Genomic DNA, 20,073 nt, shown 5'->3' with positions numbered 1-20,073 from the left:
GAAGAATCACCGCCGCTGCGATATTTCCGTTTGCGAGCTTGACGTCTCTTTGTTCGGGAAAAATTATGAGACGTGGAACGCTCTAATTGGCTCGATACGATCTTCAGGAAAATCCAGTCCGATCGGCTCGTGCCCGCTCGGTGATTACACCTGCGCGGATTCGCGATATCCTCCAAGGTATTTTCCTGCGGAAGGAAGGAAGACGGATTCGGGAAAATTCGCGGCTCGAAATCGGCAGCTCGATCGCGCTTGACTCGACGCGCGACGGCGCTGCTGTTTCCGCGCGCGCGCGCGCGCGCGTGTATTCTCGGAGACCTGATAAATCCGCGCGCACCGCCGACGGACATTGATGGATGACAACCGCTGATTGGTATCCGTGCACGTGGAAACGGAAAGGAGGAAAAAATGCCGGGGAGGAAGAAAAAAGCATCGGGCGAGAGAATGCATCGGTACGCGCCGGTGTGATGTAACGCCGTTATGAATATGTACAAAATAACAAATGGCGACGCTACAAAGGAACACAGTGTGACGGTGTACCGCTCCGTGTGCGACGCGCATTCCGCTCGTCACGGTGTCACCGTTGTGCGTGGCACGTGAGCCCACTACGAAATTGCGTTTCGATTTCAAGCACTTTCCGTCTGCTCGATACTGCCGCCGCGTTCGACCTCACGCCGATCGTCGCGTCGCCTCGCCTCGCGTTGCGCGGAACGGAACGGAACGGAGCGGAGCGTGTAATAACGATATCGTGATGATCGCGCTTCCGATTAAGATTTCACCGGACAAAGCCAGCACGCGCGGCTTTGTGCCGGCGGTGGCGGCGGCGGCGAGAGCGGCCAGCAAAACGACACACAAACGGTCCCGGGCAACATTGTGCACGACACACAGAGCGCGCGCGGTATCCTTCGAACTAGTATTACCGCGCGAGAAAAATAGCAAGACTCGCGTGTCGACGTGGAGAGCCGGCGCGGCGGAGGCAGCCGGCAAGTCAGGTAGCAAGATAGCTGCTTATCTTTTTCATTACATTTTGTTGAAAGATATAAGCCGGCAACTTGTTACTTGATTAATGCACCTCCTGATGGCGTGTGAGCGCGCGGCATGAAGAATGATGGAAGATCAAGATCGCCCTTCGGATTATGAGGATGTAATCCGCCGTACGCGCGAGAACTTGAAGAGGGATTGAAGTATTGAGGATAGCCATAACTTTTAGCTGAACACGCGAATCGACGAATCGTGCTAATGCGGCCTGATAACATCTATCAATTCCTTTTGTATCGTCACCGCGGTCTCTCGACGTAACCTTTTCCCGCTACGTTAGCAGTCACACGTTAGCAGTAAAATAAAAGGAACAACCGTGAACGCACGCGCGAAACAAAAGCAAAGAGGACCGTTGCTACGTTGGGGAATTTCGTTGTTGTTAAGGTGGCACTGCGCATCACCGATGCCAGGCAGGAAGTGGGAACCGCCGAAGCAGCGAGGGGCTCTGGGATGGGGACGAGGGGCGCAGGACGGCGGAGGGACCGACGTTGCATTGTGGGAGTGAGCGGGCGAGCGAAATGAAAAAAAAGAGGCATTATAGCATTATGCGAACGAACGGGGCCCTAGTGACGCATTTACACGGCTGTTATTATATTCTCCCTGACCTCTGCCCCCCCCCCCTCCCTCCCCCCGGTATTCTCTTCACCCAGCTGATAGTTGGAAACGTAGGCGCTTATGATAACCGCCATGTGCCCGACGCGGTTCTTCTCCAAATACGCAACGTATATTAGCCGATCGCGTCTACGTGTGATTTTCGATTCAACAGGATACGACGCGCCGGCAGTTGGGCGAAGTTACTCGTTTTCGGACGAAAGTGACGGTTAATTGTTTATTCGCGAGAATCTTCCGACGTTCTCGACGCGAATAAGTCCATCAAGACTTGTTCGTTTTAGTAGTTCAAGTAGGCTGCACTCTTTTTTCTAGCGTCGACGACCAAAGGAATTATTTTTTATACGGGCCATGTAAAACACGGAGGGAGGGACTGCGGGGGTAACTTACACCGCACGGTGCTCTTCGATGTCGTCCTCCGCGATGAAGAACGCGCCCCGGCGAAAATCCCCAGCCGGCGCGCGCCGACGACGTTGGATTAGTTTGTCAGGGCTTTCGTCGGGCCGCAGGTACGCGCCGCATCGATACGCGTGATTATTTATTGTACGCACAGATTGGATCATTCAGAACGTGCCGAGGGGAGCCGCGCGGCTGCGTGATGCGGGGGGTCGACCCGCCGCGCGGAATAACTCGATACTGTGCGTGCGCGATACACCGGCGCGCTATAACATTCAATTTCGCGCGGGACTGCCGAACGCACGCTCGATATGTCACTCGCGCGGTAACGGTAATTCGAGGCAAATTCGCGAGCGGCGACCGAGACGCCGAGACGAATTCTCAAAGTGGCCGCTGGGACATTTCCCAGTGATGACCCCTGAGAGAAGAGGGCCTGACGTCACATCCGCGGCTTCAGCCATCCAAAAAGAAGGCCGCGGCTTCTAACGACTCATCCTTCCGCAGCCCGCTTCTCCCCTCGCCCTGGCCCCCGTGCGGCAGGAGTAGCGACTGGAAATCATCGGGCTGCATCGCGATCCCGAGGATGCAGTCCCGACGCGGATCGAATTGGTGGGAGCGTTTCCATTTATACAGAGATTATTCCTAGATGCCACACTCATGCATATTAAACAGCGTCGCCTTCGATTCGCGCTGCACGCTTTCGTTGAAAAATCTCTCTCCCGTCTCTTCTCGATTGCGAGAGACTTCGCGCGCGCCAACCTCGTCCTCTCTCTCTCTCTCTCTCTCTCTCTCTCTCTCTTCTAGTCCCTTGCCCGACAGCCAGCGTCCTTTCCCCGGCCGCTCCCTTCGCCCCTGGGTGACGATCCGTCGCTCATTGAGTATGCATCAGCGATATCGACAGCGCGCGGACTGTTACCGAGTTCCTCGCCCGCGGCGACGTCGGAAGCCGTTGCTGGTCGCGGCAACATCAGCGCGGCGCGGCGCGGCAGCAACGGCGTCCTTACTTCCTCTTTTTGCCCTCACGAGGCGAAGCGAGGTGAGGCGACCACCGGCTGCTCCGGCGCAATTTTTGCCCGCTCGGGCGCCCCGCGCCCGACGGCCATTCGACGCGCAGAGAGCTACGTAACACGCGCATCTAAGTCCGCTCGAGAGATAACGACAGCTTGCCACCGTGCCTGCCGGTGCCCGTCGGCGTCAGGGTGCACTCGTATCCCTCGGCTTGCTCGTTCGTTCGTTCGTTCGTTCGTTCGTTCGTTCGCTCGCTCGCTCGCTCGTTCGTTCGTTCGTTCGTTCGTTCGTTCGTTCGTTCGTTCGTTCGTTCATTCGGTCGTTCGTTCGGTGTGCTTCTTTTACCGACTCGCGCGGCGCGAAGCCGCGAGAGGGTTTCGCTCGACGCCTCGCTCGCTCGCGCGATGTTGCTGGAGTAAAGCGATTTTGATTGGTGCCTCGCGGCCGACCGACGCGACGATTCTATGACTCACTCGGAATGTAATTTGATTCATTCCTTCCATTATTTTCAGCGGCCGCCGTGCTTTCTTCTCCTGCGCGGGAGAGTTCCCTCGCACGATACGAAGAGAGCTCTTCGTATCGTGCGTGATAGCATCGATCAGCGAGTTTCGCGCAATGCGCGTCATTGGGTTCATTGTTGCCGCCGAAGCGCGGAAATCGTAGCACGGTAGGTGTGGATAAAGTTATCTCGATCGACGTCACGGGGTCACATTGTCTTCGATTTGCGAACTCAGTCTTCCGTCTCGGATTTTAGTCATCGTAATTATTATCGAGTGAATAAATTCCGGTGAATTGGGTTAATTGTTCCGGCAGATACCGTCACTTCTTCAAATGTGTGGCGTGTCAACAGCTGAATTAATTCAATCAATTGGTATTTCACGTTTCTGGGGCAATATTATATCTGGCACAAGATTTTGTCGGAATGTACGATTTTTAAATTTCCACGCGGTGCCGCACGCTCCGCAACGGTACGCAAATTGTGGGAAAGGTTTGATAGGAGGAATGTTAATAACGGAGTAATGAGTAGCGCGCAAGGAGTAATAAATCACCGACGACCGAGCCTGTCGTCGTACCCACCGCGAACAATCATTATTATCTCGGACCACATTTCGCTTCGCGAAGCTACTACAGCGCGTTTTCACACGCGCATTTCAAAACTTTCTCTTATCAAGCGGAATAAGGGACTCCTATGAATAAAACGCAATATATCCTAATGTGACAACGATTCTATTACGCAGCAGTGTGATAACGGGGAGATTGAAACATTATTATTTCGAAAGAACAGATATTCCGCAAATGAGCGCGAATGAGCACGAATATATGATATTTCTTATGTGACGTCGCATCGTCAGGATATATTCAGTTGTCGCAAGGTGACTTTTCTCCCCAGCGATCAATGCGATTTGCGTATCTAAACGTTACATGCACTACGTAATATGACGCTTCGTGAGCGTTGAAATTGTGCACTCACCACTTCGCGATGATATCCAACGACGTCCAACCCCGTCCAGGTCCACTCCGATGAGGTCCATCGCTTCACATCCGTCCAGCCTCCTCGGTCAGTTCAGCCGTCGTCCCACGTCGGTCGCTCTTCACTCATATCGCTTCACCGCGCTGCACTCGCGACCGCGATTATTTTGACGGCGCTTAACGATTTAGCGAACGGCTAGCGGTGGTAAATTCTAGTATTTCGGGAATATCAATCGCGAGTGGCGAAGCGCGAAACAAACACGGCGAAAAAAAGCGCGCGAGTCGGGCATCACGACCTTCTCGACAACATTGGGAGAGAAAAAAAAGTCATCTCGTTTCGCGGACGTTTATGGGAGCCCGCCGGTAAACAAAGTACTAGTTTCACAAGAACTCTCTAATATTCTTCAACTCTAACTTTTAATTCCAATTTTCATTTCGACCGAATTGTAGTTTGTTACACAGGGAACATTTAGCAAAAATTTAGGACGGCGACGCGACCGCGGAAAAAATTTACCGCGAGCAAGTAATCGCGGATTCCGCGTGTGGTGGCGCAATTCTGATGCGCCGTTTGCAACTGCTCGAAGTAATGAGGGGATCGCATTGAAAGAATAATCTCCTTACATATTCTGTCTATCTATCTTGAATTAGACATAAATATTCAAATTAATCGATATTTAAATAAGACGACTACTTAACGAAGCGATCGCATAATTGTTTCGAGCATAGCGGATAGTACAAAATATATGTGTAAAACCCCGCACTGAGAGGAAAGTAGTTGGTATTTATAACGATAATTATATAGCAAACTGCTTATAGTCAGGAAAACCATCTAATAACCGCTACTATAGTTACCTCGATAATCAGCTTGTGCGCATGTATTACTGCTGCGGTTTTTTCGTTACAACAAAAAATATCTCTGACGTCAAAAACGACCGTAATTTATAGCAATACTGATTGATTATTAATATATATTGATATATTATTAATATATTGACCATTTCTTTTTCTCTTTATTATTAATATATTGACCATTTCTTTTTCTCTCGATGCGTATGCAAAAATCTACAAGCTGTAAGTAAATCGCATTGACTTCTTAAAGAACGACTAATAGAAGCCATCACCTAAAACCCTTGTTCTCGACTCACCGAAATACCGGGAACTCAGGATCGGCCACGTTCTGCTACATCTGTTCAAACAAAAAATATAACATCGTCGATTAGATACGAGCGCTGGTCGATGGCTCCGCGGGAAAATCACTCGAACCTAACCTAACCTAACTTTTCGCGATCGTTACGACTCGGCGATTTTTCTCCGACGACTACGTCCGAATTACCGATCGCACGAGTAAGCTCAATGCAAGAGTACGAGAAATCAATAGAAACGTACCTTCGAGCCGACTCTGCTCGGCCCGAACCGAATCCTTCGGTGCAGCAGCATCCGCCCGGCCGAAATTGCTCCGAGGCACCGCATCCGCCGCCGCGGCTTCGTCGATCTGAAACGCAGAAAGCAAGTTTTCTCATTAGCTACATAAACGTCGATAAACGTCAACGCGTCGAGAATACATAGACACGAGACAGTATATTTTTCTGCTGAAACAATGAGACTAAAGAACGATGCTTACCTCCTGCAAGGTTGGAAAACGTCTTGTCCGAGACAAGAGAAAAGTTGGCAGTGTCGCCGCTGCTCAGGATGGTCCTAGCGGGGCGGCTGCGCGTACGAAAGTAATATCAGCATAACGTGACGATAATACAACGCGTCTCACGCGCATTTCGGTCGACATTTCGGCCAAATCGGAGAACCGCGCGCGACACGACTCGATCTGTTTACTCTCGCGTTAAGGACTGCGTGATGGTTAGGTTACGCGCTTGATATTATCCCCGTGATCACGTGACGCCGACACCAATAGAGTCGCGATATTTACTCGATAACGACCTCTCGCATCTGTCTCGATCTATCGAATATTAACTTTCGCCGAATTTAAAACCCCATTCATCTCCGAACCGAAACGAGCCTCAGCGATGAGATCTTTCTCTAACGACGAAGAAAAAGGAGCGCACCGTTATATCGTATACTTTTGAAAAAGAAATGTCGCGGGAGGTCGCGGAATACTTGACGAAGAGGAATAGGCAGATATACACGTTATTTTCAGGCACGGTGAGTAAAACACGACCATCAGCCATGATTCGAATGGGCAAGCAACAGCACAACAAGAACCGAGTTTGCACGAGTGTGTTGAACGCGTTCGCGCGACACGACTGGAAAAAAGAGATTAATTAAAGCTCTGCGCCAAACGTGCCGCGCTCGCGTGAGAGCAGTCGGCGCAGCTCGGAAAGGAGCAACCCTCGGCATTATCCTCGCGGACGAAGACGCGCATCCCTTACCGCGTCGATGCGCGTCGTGCGCTGTCAACGCCGGCTGTAAATATCAATAAACAAACCGTCGTGCCGGGGCAAGCGCGGCCCGCTCTCGCCCTGTTCGCCGACCGACCGACCGGCCGGCCGGCCGAGCGAAATAAAGCACGTCGAGGCCGGGTTTTAGCGCTGCTGGCCTTTGTCGGGCGCCATCTCTTACTCGACGCAACCGCGGCCGGCTTTTTCAGCGAGCAATTAGAAAGAGATTTATTTGTGCCGGCACGCTGGACGCACGCTCGCGCAGGCCAGAGGCCTGGAGGGAGTCCATGCTGATGCCTCTTGCCGCGGCATATTTTTCGGAATGATATGTAGCGCTCGCGTACAGGGTGTCTCGAATCCTAACGGCAGATCTCTCTCTCTCTCTCTCTCTCTCTCTCTCTCTCTCTCTCTGTCTGTCTCTCTCGAGGGGCTTCAAGTGGAAAGAAATTCTCCTCGAGCGTATCGGAGGGGGAGACTGAGACGCTCGCCGCGAGTGTCCAGTCTTCGATATTATTTCCGACCGGCTGAGCTGATCTTCGCGGATCTCGCGAATTTGTTAAAGTCCATTTCAGAGCGTCTCAGTCGGAGGGAATATACTCGATAATACACTCGCGGGTACACCCGAAACACTTCTCGGAAGCACTGATCCCGGAGATACCTTGTTTAGAGCAGAGATTCGTAGATTCTGGACACCTTGTATATCGTACGTATGTGTGCGTCTGTGTTGCAGTCAGAAGCGTTCATTCGTGAAACAATGTCGCGGCTGCGTTATATTTCTTTCGGTAGCTCGTGCCGTGTTTTTAATGAAGAGGCCACTGCCGAGCGTGACGACGCGTGTTCGGGCAAAACTGGAACTGTAGTTTATTTCTGATTTCCTCGCGCTTATGTATAATGCAAAAGCGTCGTGCTGTACCTACCGATTAGCCCGCACGGATTTTTAATCAGCTCTGGACACAGCAATGCCAATGTTCTGCGTTCTAGGAAAACGGACGAGAAGCGGAGCCTGTGTCGATATTGATTGAAGTCTCAAATACCACGCACGCGTCGCTTATCACAGTTAAACGTTTCTTTTTTTATTTCTCATTTGCCATACAAGCCCCGGAGAGACGTCAGTCAAAAAAAAAAGAAAACAACTAGACAGTTACTTTAATTAACGAAGCCGATTCCTTCGGCTGAGAGGGGGGATGTCGGAGGAGATCGGGGAGGGGAGGGAGATGGTCGGAAACGCAGGGAGAAAAAGCGACGCAGCATCATATAGAAACGAGTTTGTGAAAAGCAAAGTAACAGGTTCACCTAATTTCAAAAAACGCGCTTACACAGCGTTCACTCAAGTTTTCTAAGGAAAACTGCCTTCAGCAGTTTGACCAGTTATACCGATGCACACACACGCGCAAAGATTGATCGGTTAAATATCATATTAATTAAACGCGAATAATGAAGAAAAGGGAATATTTAATCATTCCTTTTTATCCGTGCTGATTTCCGCGGCGTAGAATCTCTTTGTTGTCCACTCGATAATTAATAGGCAACCGCGTACGTTGCACACACAAAGCGGTATATGATTTATGTTATAATTTACATTCTCACACTGTACGCGGATGTATTGTCCGACGGGCCCGAGAGTTACCGTGAAAGCAAGGTAATCTTTAATTATGAAAAAATATTCCTCATACCTGGTGAATAAAGGCGGGTATTCACTATCGTCATCCCGCGTCTCATTCGCAACGCGCTTGACCGACGTGGCGATGTCCGATCAGGCCTGATCGAGTACAGGTCCGGCTTGTCTATAATTCGTAAGCTCGTTAAAAAGTCATTAAGCGCCGTGTCCTATCGATAAAAAGTATTTCTCTCTGTTTTCGGCCGAGTCATCCGGCACAGCCGAAACTTTCTTTGCATCGCAACTGGAGAATCATGAAAATCATGAATATGTCGGAGCTGAGAGCGCGTATACGCGGAGATACTGAAAATAACGGATCGAACCTCTCCGCGATCCAAGGAAATTTTTTCCTCTCCAAATCGGACCGATCTATCGAAACACGTCTGTCAATGTGCTCCCCGACGTTCTTAGCGATGACGAACTTCATCGCGCGTGTGATGAATTCGCAGGCGAGATTGAACGATACGAAATGTTCGACGCTTGTCACCGAGCAAAAGAAAAGCATCGGGGCTGCTCCATCGAAGGGTAGAGAGAGACCCGACCCGAATGGAAAGGCGCGTCGCACGCACGGGTGGGATTTGTTTCATAAAACGACTTCGGCTACGTGCACGTCCACAAACATATGGCTTCGGTTCGGGCTGCCGTGCGAAACGCGAATATACCTCGCGTAATTCCTATATGCGTATACACCTAGCTCCGCGAGGCAAGGTTACGTAAGATTGAGCAGCGCGTCACGTGCATGCGGTGCATGTGTGCGATACATGGAGAGACAAAAAACACCGCATGTGCAATCCTAGCGGTCGCGCACGCGCACCGGTATCCGCGCCGCAGGACTACGAAGCTGCCGCCGCCGCCGCCGCCGCCGCTGCGGTTCTATGCATCGCGCAGAAGAGGCAAAAAAAACTGCGATTACGAAACGACGTGCGTTCTTTTTTCTTTTCCTTTTTTTTTCATCTTTGCCGCCGAGTCTAACCCGACAGTACGGAGCGATGATGCGAGGCATCAGATTAGATTGAAGCGTGCTTGCGCATCGCAGTTGCGAAGCATATTTCCATCCGCGACTGGATCGATAAGCGGTTGTCGTATCTCGGCGAAGGCTCTCTCTCTCTCTCTCTCTCTCTCTCTCTCTCTCTCTCTCTCTCTCTTGTTTTACATCATAATAATTTGAAATAGTCCGGTTCGATTATTTAAGGAAAGGATACGAATCAATACGATAAATATAGATGTGTGTATACGTGTGTATGTGTGTGTGTGTGTGTGTGTGTGTGTGATTGTTACATGACATATATAGTAATATATAATTTGCGCTGGAAACCTTGTGATTCCACACGTGTGATCAAACATCATAATATTGAAAATATGATGAGCGAGGTGCTTTATGTAAAAAAAATATGCTAATTAGAAAAACGTTTTATAACACTCTTATGATTTATTAATCTTTCGGCATATAAATATTAAAATCTTTGAAGTCGTGCGCAGGTTTAGAAATTAATTACCGTCGCGTAAATGCATATATTATGAAGGCCTTAAGAAAATAATACGGCGAGCAATCTTGAATACCCATGAAAATACAAATATAATGAATATTAATACGCATTAATAAATATTCAACATTTTATAACAAGTTCTGTCCCTTCGCCCTCTCTCTCTGTTCCTACCTCTTCTCCTTTTATACATTTATTTATAGTGTGTTTTCGTTGCCAAAGAGCCCTTCTCTATCCTTCCTTATCCACCCAATATCTTTGAAAAATTCACCACACTCTCATCATCTCAGTAAGATGAGAGAAGCGATGGCTCGCGATTCGCGAGATTAAGCCGAACTGTGTCAAGCACGTGTCGGGTATTCGTGACGCAATTATTTTGACTGTCCATGTCCACGAATACACATCTCAAATGTCGTGTGCTTTCTCGTTGCAGGTGAAGATCTGGTTTCAAAACAGAAGGAGTAAATATAAGAAGATGATGAAAGCGGCGCAGCAGGGCGGTGGTGGCGGCGGCGGGCAGCACGGCAGTCTTCTAGCAGGTGGCACCGCTCTACCTGGAGGACCATCCCCTCAGCCAGGACAACCCGGAAGTCTCATGCAAGGAGGTAAGTCCGTCACTCCAACATACCGACGAGTCAAATCGTTGCGACGTTACGAAATAATTAAGATGGGAAGTCTTCTCTCAATCCTCCGACTACTTAAGGCTTGCCTCCGCAAGCCGCGTGTTCGAGGCTTACGGACGATCGATCGGATCGTTCCCAAGATCGACCGATCTATTTTCCTGCGCTCGATCGGACGCGCATTTTTAATCGAGCGAGTGTCTACGGACGTTAATTGAATGTCACCGGCGAACGCGCGTGATGATGGCGCGGTTGACGGGGCTGCTCCATCACTTACCGCATCACCGTCGCAATCTCCGTCGGAGCGTCGTTTCCCTCCGTAATTACAATACTAATAATCCGACGCAATTTTCGCGGGCCGCATTTCCCATCTCGCGGATATCGCCCGTGTCGGCTGTCGCTAACGACGGCACCGCTCGCGCGCTCAATGCTGCTCTCTTTCTCGAACTCTTCCTGCGGCCAGCGCTAATCTACAATCTACAATCTGCCTCGCGAGTTATTTCTTCGGAAAGGCACAGCCGTGAAAGACACAGCCGACATAATTAGCTTCTTGAGAAATTTCTCTCGCTTGAGAATGCCATCCGGCGCGGCGCGACCAAATTTATCATCACGTCCACGCGAGTCCGTTACACTTCGGGGCGAGTGTTTTCACGGTATACCTTCGTGCGCACTTTCTAACAATAACATTAACATCGATAATTATAAGAATAATATTGAAATCAATAATAATAATTACAAAAGTCATATTGAGATCAATAATATTAAAATCACATTGATTCACATTCGTCCACCGTCGACGTTTCTCTAACGGCTCACTCGCACGTCCGCGAGGATGACAATGAAAGCAAACGTATTCTTCATAATGCACGAAAGGAGAATGCACTGCGCTCGAAGGAGAATAGCGTCAAGGTAATACCGAGTTTCGGCAAAGAGATAAAAATCAGAACCCTGCCAAACGGCAGTACATCACGGAAGCCTGACGTAGAGCCGGAGATGGAAGTGGATATGCGCACTCCGTTCTCTTCGCGAGCAGACCTCAACACGACTGCTCCGCCTCGCCGCCGCGCCGTCGACGCCGCGAGTCGAATCGAACGCGCGATCGTCCTGGAAACTCTTTCCCGTCCAGAGGCGGCCACCAGATGCATTAGCGCACAATGCCGCGCGCGCGCGCGCGCGGAGAGTTCCCCCGCGCGATTAATGCAATTTACGACGCCGGTCCCATTCAGGCGCACGCAGCTGCATGTGCAGTAACGCGCGCGGCTGAATGCGACGGCGGCGGCGGCGGCGGCGACGGCGGCGGCGGCGGCGGCGGCGGCGATAGCGCGCGGCGCACTCGCCGAGATCCGGAGCACTCTGAAACGGTTCTCGGTTCGCGTTGTGTTTCAGGGGGCGGAAGTTCCGTGTCGGGCAGCCCAACGACGGGTTATCTCGGCGGCATGGGCGGCGGGGGCGGCGGTCACACCCCTGGCAGCTCGAGCCCCGGAAGTGAGATGTCGCCTCAGCACAACGAAAGCCCACCGGCACCCTCCTGGCCGGGCGAGATGAAGCACCATCCGCATCCTCACGCGCCACCCCACACCCATCATCATCCGCATACGCCTGGACATCATCCACCACCACCGCCACCGCCGCCGCATCACGCGGGTTACATGCCGCAGTATTCCTGGTACCAGGCGGACCCTAATCCCGGACTACTCACGTAAGTGTTGACTCTGAGCGGACCGGCTTCGGCAGCTGGAGGGAGCGAGGGGGACGCGGAGAGATAGATCGCGTCGCGGAACTTATGAGTTGAAGGCAAATTTTTGTTTTTCTTCTTCTTGTAAAAACCCTTTTATGTAAAGTGTGTCTCGGGTGCGAGTTGCGCGCGGTAGAGAGCGGATTCCTCGACGAGGGCGGCTTCTTCGAGTCGTTTACACACATGCACAGAGCGGCGTTTGTTTTCTTTTTGTTTATTTTTTTTTTCTCACGTTCACGTGGTCGAGCGTGGTCTTCAGCGCGAGTCGTAACTTGGACAGAGCGTTGATCGGGGGAAAATCGAATATTCCCGTGCTTATAATCGCAGACATTTTCAATTTCAAGCCAAAGTGAGCCGCGCGTCAATCGGCGCGCCTCGGCGTAAACTGGTACTACCAGTCACGTGAGCCTTTGAGACGTGTTCCTCGTGTATTCCGTGCGAGAAGCAACATGACGCGACAAATTCATCTCACTCGCTTCGCCGCAATACTCTCATCGCTCTGTGATTCCGGGTTGGAGGGGGGGGGGGGAAGCGGACGGCTTCAAAGTTGCCGCGTATCTCTTTAACAATGTAATAACCGCGAGAATCGACGTAAGAATATATGAACGACGTGACGCAAGCGCGTAAAATATACCCACGCAGAACGCGCGGGCGAGTAAATTCGCCGTTTTCGACGGCGTACGATTGATTCGCGCAATCCACCGAAAAAGGAAAGAACAGAGTCCCGCCAAATCCCGCGGTCTCGTCGTCGACGACGCTCGCCGAACTGAACCGGACGTTTGTGTGCATTTTGCAGGGTATGGCCAGCAGTTTAACGAAGATGTCCATCGAACTGAGTTCAAGTGAAGCACCTCTTCGTGGCACCGCGTGGACATACCAGCGCTCCTACCCCAAAGTGTGAATACGTGTAGCGCCTCTCGCGAGGAAAAATTCAATGTTAATATTGTTTGTAATCGTCTAACGAGAAACCCGCGTGCCGGTTTCCGTGCGGGCCGTCCGTCGAAGTGAGAATTAGTACGAACAGTGCGACGTCGTAACACGCGTCTCTTAGCGAAATATTAATGATAATAATACTAACGACGAGATGCAGCGCCACGAGTGCCGATCCTGGATCGGCAACGACATCGGCGTTGCCGATGAAGCTAAGCTCAAAGCTGACGAGGAGGACCGACGCTCGAGTGCAACGCAGCCAACGTTGACTGGACGTCGACGGGAGCGCCGCCGAAAAAAAAGAAGTAGGAGTCACATAAACGATACGCTCTCTCGTCGAGTGACTGTTCTCTCACCGACAAGTGACATAACATGCATGGTTTGGTGCGCGTCGCTTCGTTGTGCCGCGGGACGTGTTCGAGCCCGGCCGTGTTTCCTACTTCCGTCCTGCGAATCGACGTCGGTTGGAAGAAGAGAATGTGACAACGCCGTCATGCCGCATGGTGAAGTAATACGTGTTGTAAAAAGAGAGAAACGATAGTGATGTCAGGTAAATCGCGGTCACGACGTAAAATTGCCGAAAGCCGACCTGTGATTGTTCGCGACGCGCATTCTTACGACGACGACGACGACGACGACGACGACGACGACGACGACGACGATGATGATGATGATGATGATGATGATGATGATGATGACGATGACGATGACGACGATCTGGTCGTACGTTGGTGATCTTGAAGTTCGATTTGTACGAATTGGAGGGTATCTGTAAAGCTACGCGTATGATTGAGTGACGTATGTCACGACTGTAACGCTTTTCGTGTTTGGCAAGTAATCGTTGTCGCAGAGGTAAGAATCGTGAGGAATCTTCTTTCGCGAGGGAATAAAACGGCTCGTCCATGCGCGTTCGTGTCGACTGTCGCGATCGCGTGCATCGGGTCTAATTTGATTACAACGGTTAATTATAAGCAAAGATTGCCTCCGAGTAATTATTTTCATTGTGAAAATGTTGTTGTCCGCCGTTCGTCAAGCGTGGAATTGTGTACCGGGGCTGCTCGCCCGGGTTAATTGTTAATCAAACGTAACACATTACGCAATATAATTATTTTCCAGAGGAAAATACCGAATCGTGTGTGACGTTGCCATCGCAATTACGTGTTACCAAAAGTAATCCGATCGTCATTATTAGGTGTTAATCGGTCGTGTCTGTACATCAGAAGCCTCAAACCCACCGCGGAGGGATTCACCGTTGTAAGAAGAGAGAACAAAAAGAAATAACATCCCGCGATCAGCCGCAATGTTCACTTCGGGGTTCCACGTTTCAGCGTTTGTGATCTGGCCAATTTTGGTATTATTCGGGAGCTGCGCTCTCTAAAGTCTTCGAGTATCAAGTTTGAGACTTCTGATCTACATTGTCGCTGTCACCTTCAGTTCGCAACTATCTTTAGAACGGATCGATCAGATCCGATGACAAAGGATTCCTGGGGAGCTATCATGGAACTATTTATATACGACTCCAACTTGAGAACGCGAGTTTTCGTCCAACGGCCACGTCCAACTGACCGCGAGTTGACTCGTGTACTCCTATCGGACTCTCACAAATCCCCGCTCAAATTGGCTCGTTGTCACACGACCAAAAAAAGCGATAACGATCTTCCGCAATCATGAGACACGAGACCAATTGTTTCTGCTTGATCGACGGTTAATCGGCGAACATCGACGTCTCTTGGTTTTCCCGGCAGCTAATTCGGCCGCAGGCAGGAAAGAGCACAAGCGCATGGATTTGTGCCGAGGGCGCATCCCCTTTGAGCGTCCAACCAACTCGTATCACTTGCAGACATTGAGTTTGAGCCGCGGGAGTTTCACAGCAAACGCAAAATTCTCCCGCTCGAGAAAGTCTTTCGGAATAGTTCCATGTTAACTTCCTCGCCCGGTTGATCTCAAATCGAACCACGGATTCTCTCTCGGTTCTACATCGGTGTTGACGAATAAAGTATTTACTAGTGTGACAAATAAAAAATTATTTTCTGTCCTACATCTGGACGAGACGAAATGTTTGAACAACAACTCGCACAACTCCCAAAACTACTTCTTCTCCCAAGCTTGCAACGAGTCGGCGAGAATCGACGAGAGCGCCGGCGTGCGACGCGGCGTGCCGGCAAAAATCCCCGACCGTCGGAGGAATGTAGAAAGTCGCAACCTGAAAATAACGCGAAGGGAGCGCGGATCAAGTTTGAGACCATTGGCCTACATCCGGTACCGTCTGTGCGCCCCGTAAATGCTGCCCCCCGAACAAACTTAACAAACCCTGGGCGAACAATGAGACCAGGTCGGGATCCTTTCCAGTGCGGCTCGATCGAGCGATATTTTCGTCACCTTTCTGAAGCAGGCCAGTTCGGCACGATCGTGCATCTCTAAAAACCAATTTCCATCTCCTCGCAAATGTCAATTGCTGATGACGTCAGGCCGGTCGATTCTTTGTGACAGTTACCCAACAGCCGCGAGTGCAGCCGACCTACTTCGTGCGCGGGCTGGATCTCGCGTGATAGACAGAGAGGGACGACAGGATCGGCGAAGTTGCGCGGAACGGCAGACGGGCGGGCTGAAGACGGGGGAGGGGAAGGGGGGAAACAACGTTGCATAAACTCGTTGAGCAGTCGTTCCTCAAGGCGGTTGGAAGTAATGAAATCCTAATGACATTTTCGTGAGTCAAACGATCTCGGCAATCACGGTGGCTCGCTGTAATCACCGGTCCCTCCTTCCCGGATGAGGCAACCGGCCGGGGGCCTCCTCCGAAGAGGAGAGGAGCACGCGAGAGATGAACGGAGGAACGACAGCTCGAGGGACGAACTCCGCTGAAGAAAAAAATCATTATCTCGACCGGGGCGACGCGCGGGACGCTGCCGAGGCCTGAGTTCATTAAGAACTTCGGGAACACAAAGAGAAGACACGCTTGGATTTCGACACCGATCGCTTGTCCACGTATTGCAATACGCAGCCCCTCTTTAATTGCCATCACTTTCGATGTATATTTTATCTTATAACGAGTCGAAAATTTTTGTGTCAAGAAAATAGTTTCAAAAATATTTATTTATTTATAGACCTTCGCGCTCGAAATACCAAAAGCGTAATTTTGTTAAATAGAAATTTTGCGAGGGATATAGCTTGTCGCTAATATATATATATATATATATATATTATATATATTATATATATTATTATATATATATATATAACGTACAAACTCTATAGACAAAGAAATCCCGATAAATTAATAAAATAAATTTAATAGAAGCCCATTTGTGTGCCGCTGCTGCGGAAAGGCAACCTCCTGCTGAATGGCAACAGAATTCGTGATCTTTTCTAAATAGCGGTTATCTTTTTTCCCCGCCGCTGCTGCAATCCAACGTCACGCTACAAGCTGGTCAAGTCGCGGCTGAACGAAGCGCGGTGGACTGTTTTACGCTGTTTCTTCTTTTGCTATTCTTCGTCGGCCATATTGGGTCACCCTTGCCATCTTGCGTCGCGCAATATCTAGCTTTCCAAGAGACGACGCCAAACCGCAAAAAACAGCGGCTGCGGCTTGCGACCGCGGGAAACTGGGAGGGTCGGCGGGCCCCACCGCTGACCCAGATCCACTGTCTCGTCGGTGCAACAATGGTCGTCGTCTCATGAGAACGCGTAGTCCCGCAGGCTCCCTTTCCTTCCTGATTCCGCCTTTTCCTCCGCTCTGATTGACGTTACCGTTCGGCACACGTACGCCGAAGCCGGCAGGCCTCGTGTTCTCGCGCACATCCCGATCTGAATGATTTTCCCGTTTCGGAGTACCTCTCTGGAACGTTTCTGGAACATACGCAATTATTGCTGGAGAATCCTCCAATCGCGCAAGGACTCGCGACGCTACGACTTTGCTTTGAAGTTTCTACCGCGGCCGCGAAACAAATCTCAAACGAAACAAGGAGGATATCCGCGATATCGGAGACGTACGGCTTTCCGGATAGCCTCTCTCGAGTGAATCGGTGAAGTCGAGAAACGATCGAGATAGTATGCGAGATCTCACGCAATGCACCCGCGATTCCGCCGCTTTCCTCCCTGATTCCGCAGGAATCGCCGAAGACGAAGAATTCAGCAGCGCGCGCGCAGAGTCCGCGGCGCGGGAACTCGCGCGGCGAATCAGGCTGCTGACGGGCTGATCACACCCCGTGGTGCACACACAAAGAGGACAGTACAAAACTAGCTTTAGCTAAAAAAAAAGAAACTGCCCTTCCGCTCGCGCGTGTCGGCCGCGCTTGCCGTTGAGCGCTCGAGTACGCGATCATTACGTCACGTGAGAGTTCGCGTAGAGCCTCGCGGCGGAAAAAGGAAGCCGAGCTGGAAGGTAGGCGCTACGTTCCGGGGATCGATGTCGCTGCGACGCTGAGAATTCCTACGTCGTGACGCTCCGTGTCGTCGTCGTTGTCATCATCGTCGGGACGCGCACGCGAGGGACGCGTCGACGATGACGGCGACGGCGACTCGTGTTCCCCCGTGTATAATAATAAGTGCCGTTAGATTTAACCGCAAACCGCGCTGTGTGGAGAACTAGGAGGCACGGGACGGCCTTCTCGGAAGGGTTCTTGCGTTTTGATTCGGTGCAATAAGAAGGCGTGTGCGTGTATAATTTAAGACGAAACACCCCTCAGTTCCTAAATTTCGTGTAAAGCCGAGGATGCGAAAAACAGCGTAAAACAATTGAGCATGGTCGACGTGGCGCGGCGCGCGTCTTCGATTGTTATTATCGAGACTGTCAATGAGTCCCCCCAGTCAAGTTGCCGTCGCACACACACGGAGGAAAGAGAGAGAGAGAGAGAGAGAGAGAGAGAGAGCTCTTTGCGCCGGAAACTCAGCTGTTAATTTTCATTAATTATGTTTGACGACGCTACAGTAATTGCTCATGCTACAGAGAACAAGAAAAGAAACGAAATATCGTCGAGAGGCAAATTTGTATGTTTCTCGATGAGAGGGTTCGATGTTGCTTGCAGTTTCCAACAGATAGATAAATGGCATTAACTTCTGCGACACGTCGGTCCGACAGCATTGATGAGATACAAATGTGCAAAGCAACGTGCGACGCGGCGCGTCCCACCTTTACCACGCTTTCATCGAATACGCAGACTATGACAACACCGCGCGCGAGGACGAATGTGAACTTAACGCAACCGAAAGGAAGAGCGTGTATGTGCGTGTACATGTGTGTGTGTATGTGTGTGTGTGTGTGTGTGTGTGTGTGTGTGTGTGTGTGTGTGTGTGTGTGTGTGTGTGTGTGTGTGTGTGTGTGTGTGTGCGCGCGTGCGTGTGCATGTGTGTGCGTGTGTGTGTCTGTGTACGTTGTGTTTGTGCGTGAGCGAGAGAGAGAGAGAGAAAGAGAGAGAGAGAGAGAGAGAGAGAGAGAGAGAGAGAGAGAGAGAGAGAGAGAGAGAGAGAGAGAGAACGAGAAACGGCAAAAAGCGTAAAAAGTGTCCGTAGAATTTACTAGTGTTACTAGTCTCGGTGCAAGTCACCGGAGATCGATCGAATTCGTCGAGTAAGCTAAAGAGATCGATCCCCGAACGCCTGTACATATTGCACTGGGGCCCTCTAGCGTGTAAGTGAATCTGTGTAAAATACGATATTGTGATAAGAATGTAAAGAGAGATACGAGGACGAGAGACAGATAAAACACAAGAGAGAGGCCTAGAAAATCGTCTATATACATATAGGATGTATACACGGCAGACCCCGATTTAACGATTTTACCCAGTACCCTTGTACGGATATAGAATATTACGAGAACTAAAATACCTTAATTATGATTACTATTGTATAAAATATAAATAATAACTAATTAATTCAATTTAAAATATCGCCTTGTGGTATATATATCGCTTGTATGCACGCCCCTGTCCCCGACATCCTTCGTCCACTTCCGAAGAATCTTCTTGCGACCGTGAATAATTCCATTCCGGAGCGGATCGTTGGATCGGAAAAGGAAAACAGAAGGGAAAAAGAGAAACAAAAAGTGACAGTCGGATCGAAGCGCGCTTCTTGCGACCGCGCGAGAAGGAGCGATCGCTGATTATAACGTGAGTGAATTCATCGTGTATATCTTCCTTGAATCGCCGCATTTTTATGTAATCTACGGACACGTTGATCTCAATTATTCAGTTGTTTCTCAGTGAACGGGTGCTCTCTCGCGCGCTGTCCCGACGAATGACGGTGTACCGACGGTCTTTCTGCTCCTTCTCTCTTTGTTCAGCGACAGCCACCTGCCGCTCTAAAGCCAGCGTACGCATGCTCTACTTTTATGGATAACTGTACTCCTATCTTGCTCAAAGCGAAGGCACAGGTTGTATCCTGCATCATCTCATGGGCCTCTACTTGACGTCTTGGAGAAAACATCTCGCTTCGAAGCGGAAACAACCGCGTGTGTCATGCGATTTTGTCATGAGATCTTTTCTAATTAGAAAAGAAAAAAAAAGAAAAAAAGCACTTCTTTTCTTTCTCCTAATGTTTTCTGTATATTTCTCTTCCAACATCTTTCTCCCTCCTTCTCGACAGAAAAGAAAAATGATATTTGAGCAAAAGCGAGACGTTATAGCGAGTGAAGCTCAGTTTAATGAAACTATCTTAAGCTCATGCAGGAGTCAAGAAATGTTAAATAAAGACGGCTTCGCTTCTCCGAGACAATTTTCCAGTCTTCCCGTTTCGAGATCCGTCA

The 20,073-nt window shown here is 50.2% G+C and overlaps 1 protein-coding gene across 4 annotated transcripts in view; it reads left to right on the top strand.

Moving 5' to 3' along the window:
• The window catches only part of Dll (homeotic protein distal-less), a 90,595-nt gene extending 74,092 nt beyond the window's left edge, over positions 1-16,503 (top strand). For 3 of the 4 annotated variants that reach the window (XM_011148873.3, XM_019843470.2, XM_011148872.3), the window contains exons 3-5: positions 10,483-10,654; positions 12,056-12,368; positions 13,201-16,503. In XM_011148873.3, the coding sequence (XP_011147175.2) occupies positions 10,483-10,654; positions 12,056-12,368; positions 13,201-13,219 (504 nt within the window). In that variant the 3' untranslated portion in view covers positions 13,220-16,503. Of the gene's footprint in view, positions 1-10,482; positions 10,655-12,055; positions 12,373-13,200 lie in introns of those variants that run through there. The other variant, XM_019843472.2, reaches the window with a different exon arrangement.
• Positions 16,504-20,073: the final 3,570 nt, after the last annotated feature.

The sequence above is a fragment of the Harpegnathos saltator genome, unplaced genomic scaffold (assembly GCF_003227715.2).
Source record: "Harpegnathos saltator strain DR-91 unplaced genomic scaffold, Hsal_v8.6 scaffold708, whole genome shotgun sequence".
Lineage (NCBI taxonomy): Eukaryota > Metazoa > Arthropoda > Insecta > Hymenoptera > Formicidae > Harpegnathos > Harpegnathos saltator.
The sequence above is the reverse complement of the archived record's forward strand: the minus strand, read 5'-3'. Positions and strand labels throughout refer to the sequence as shown.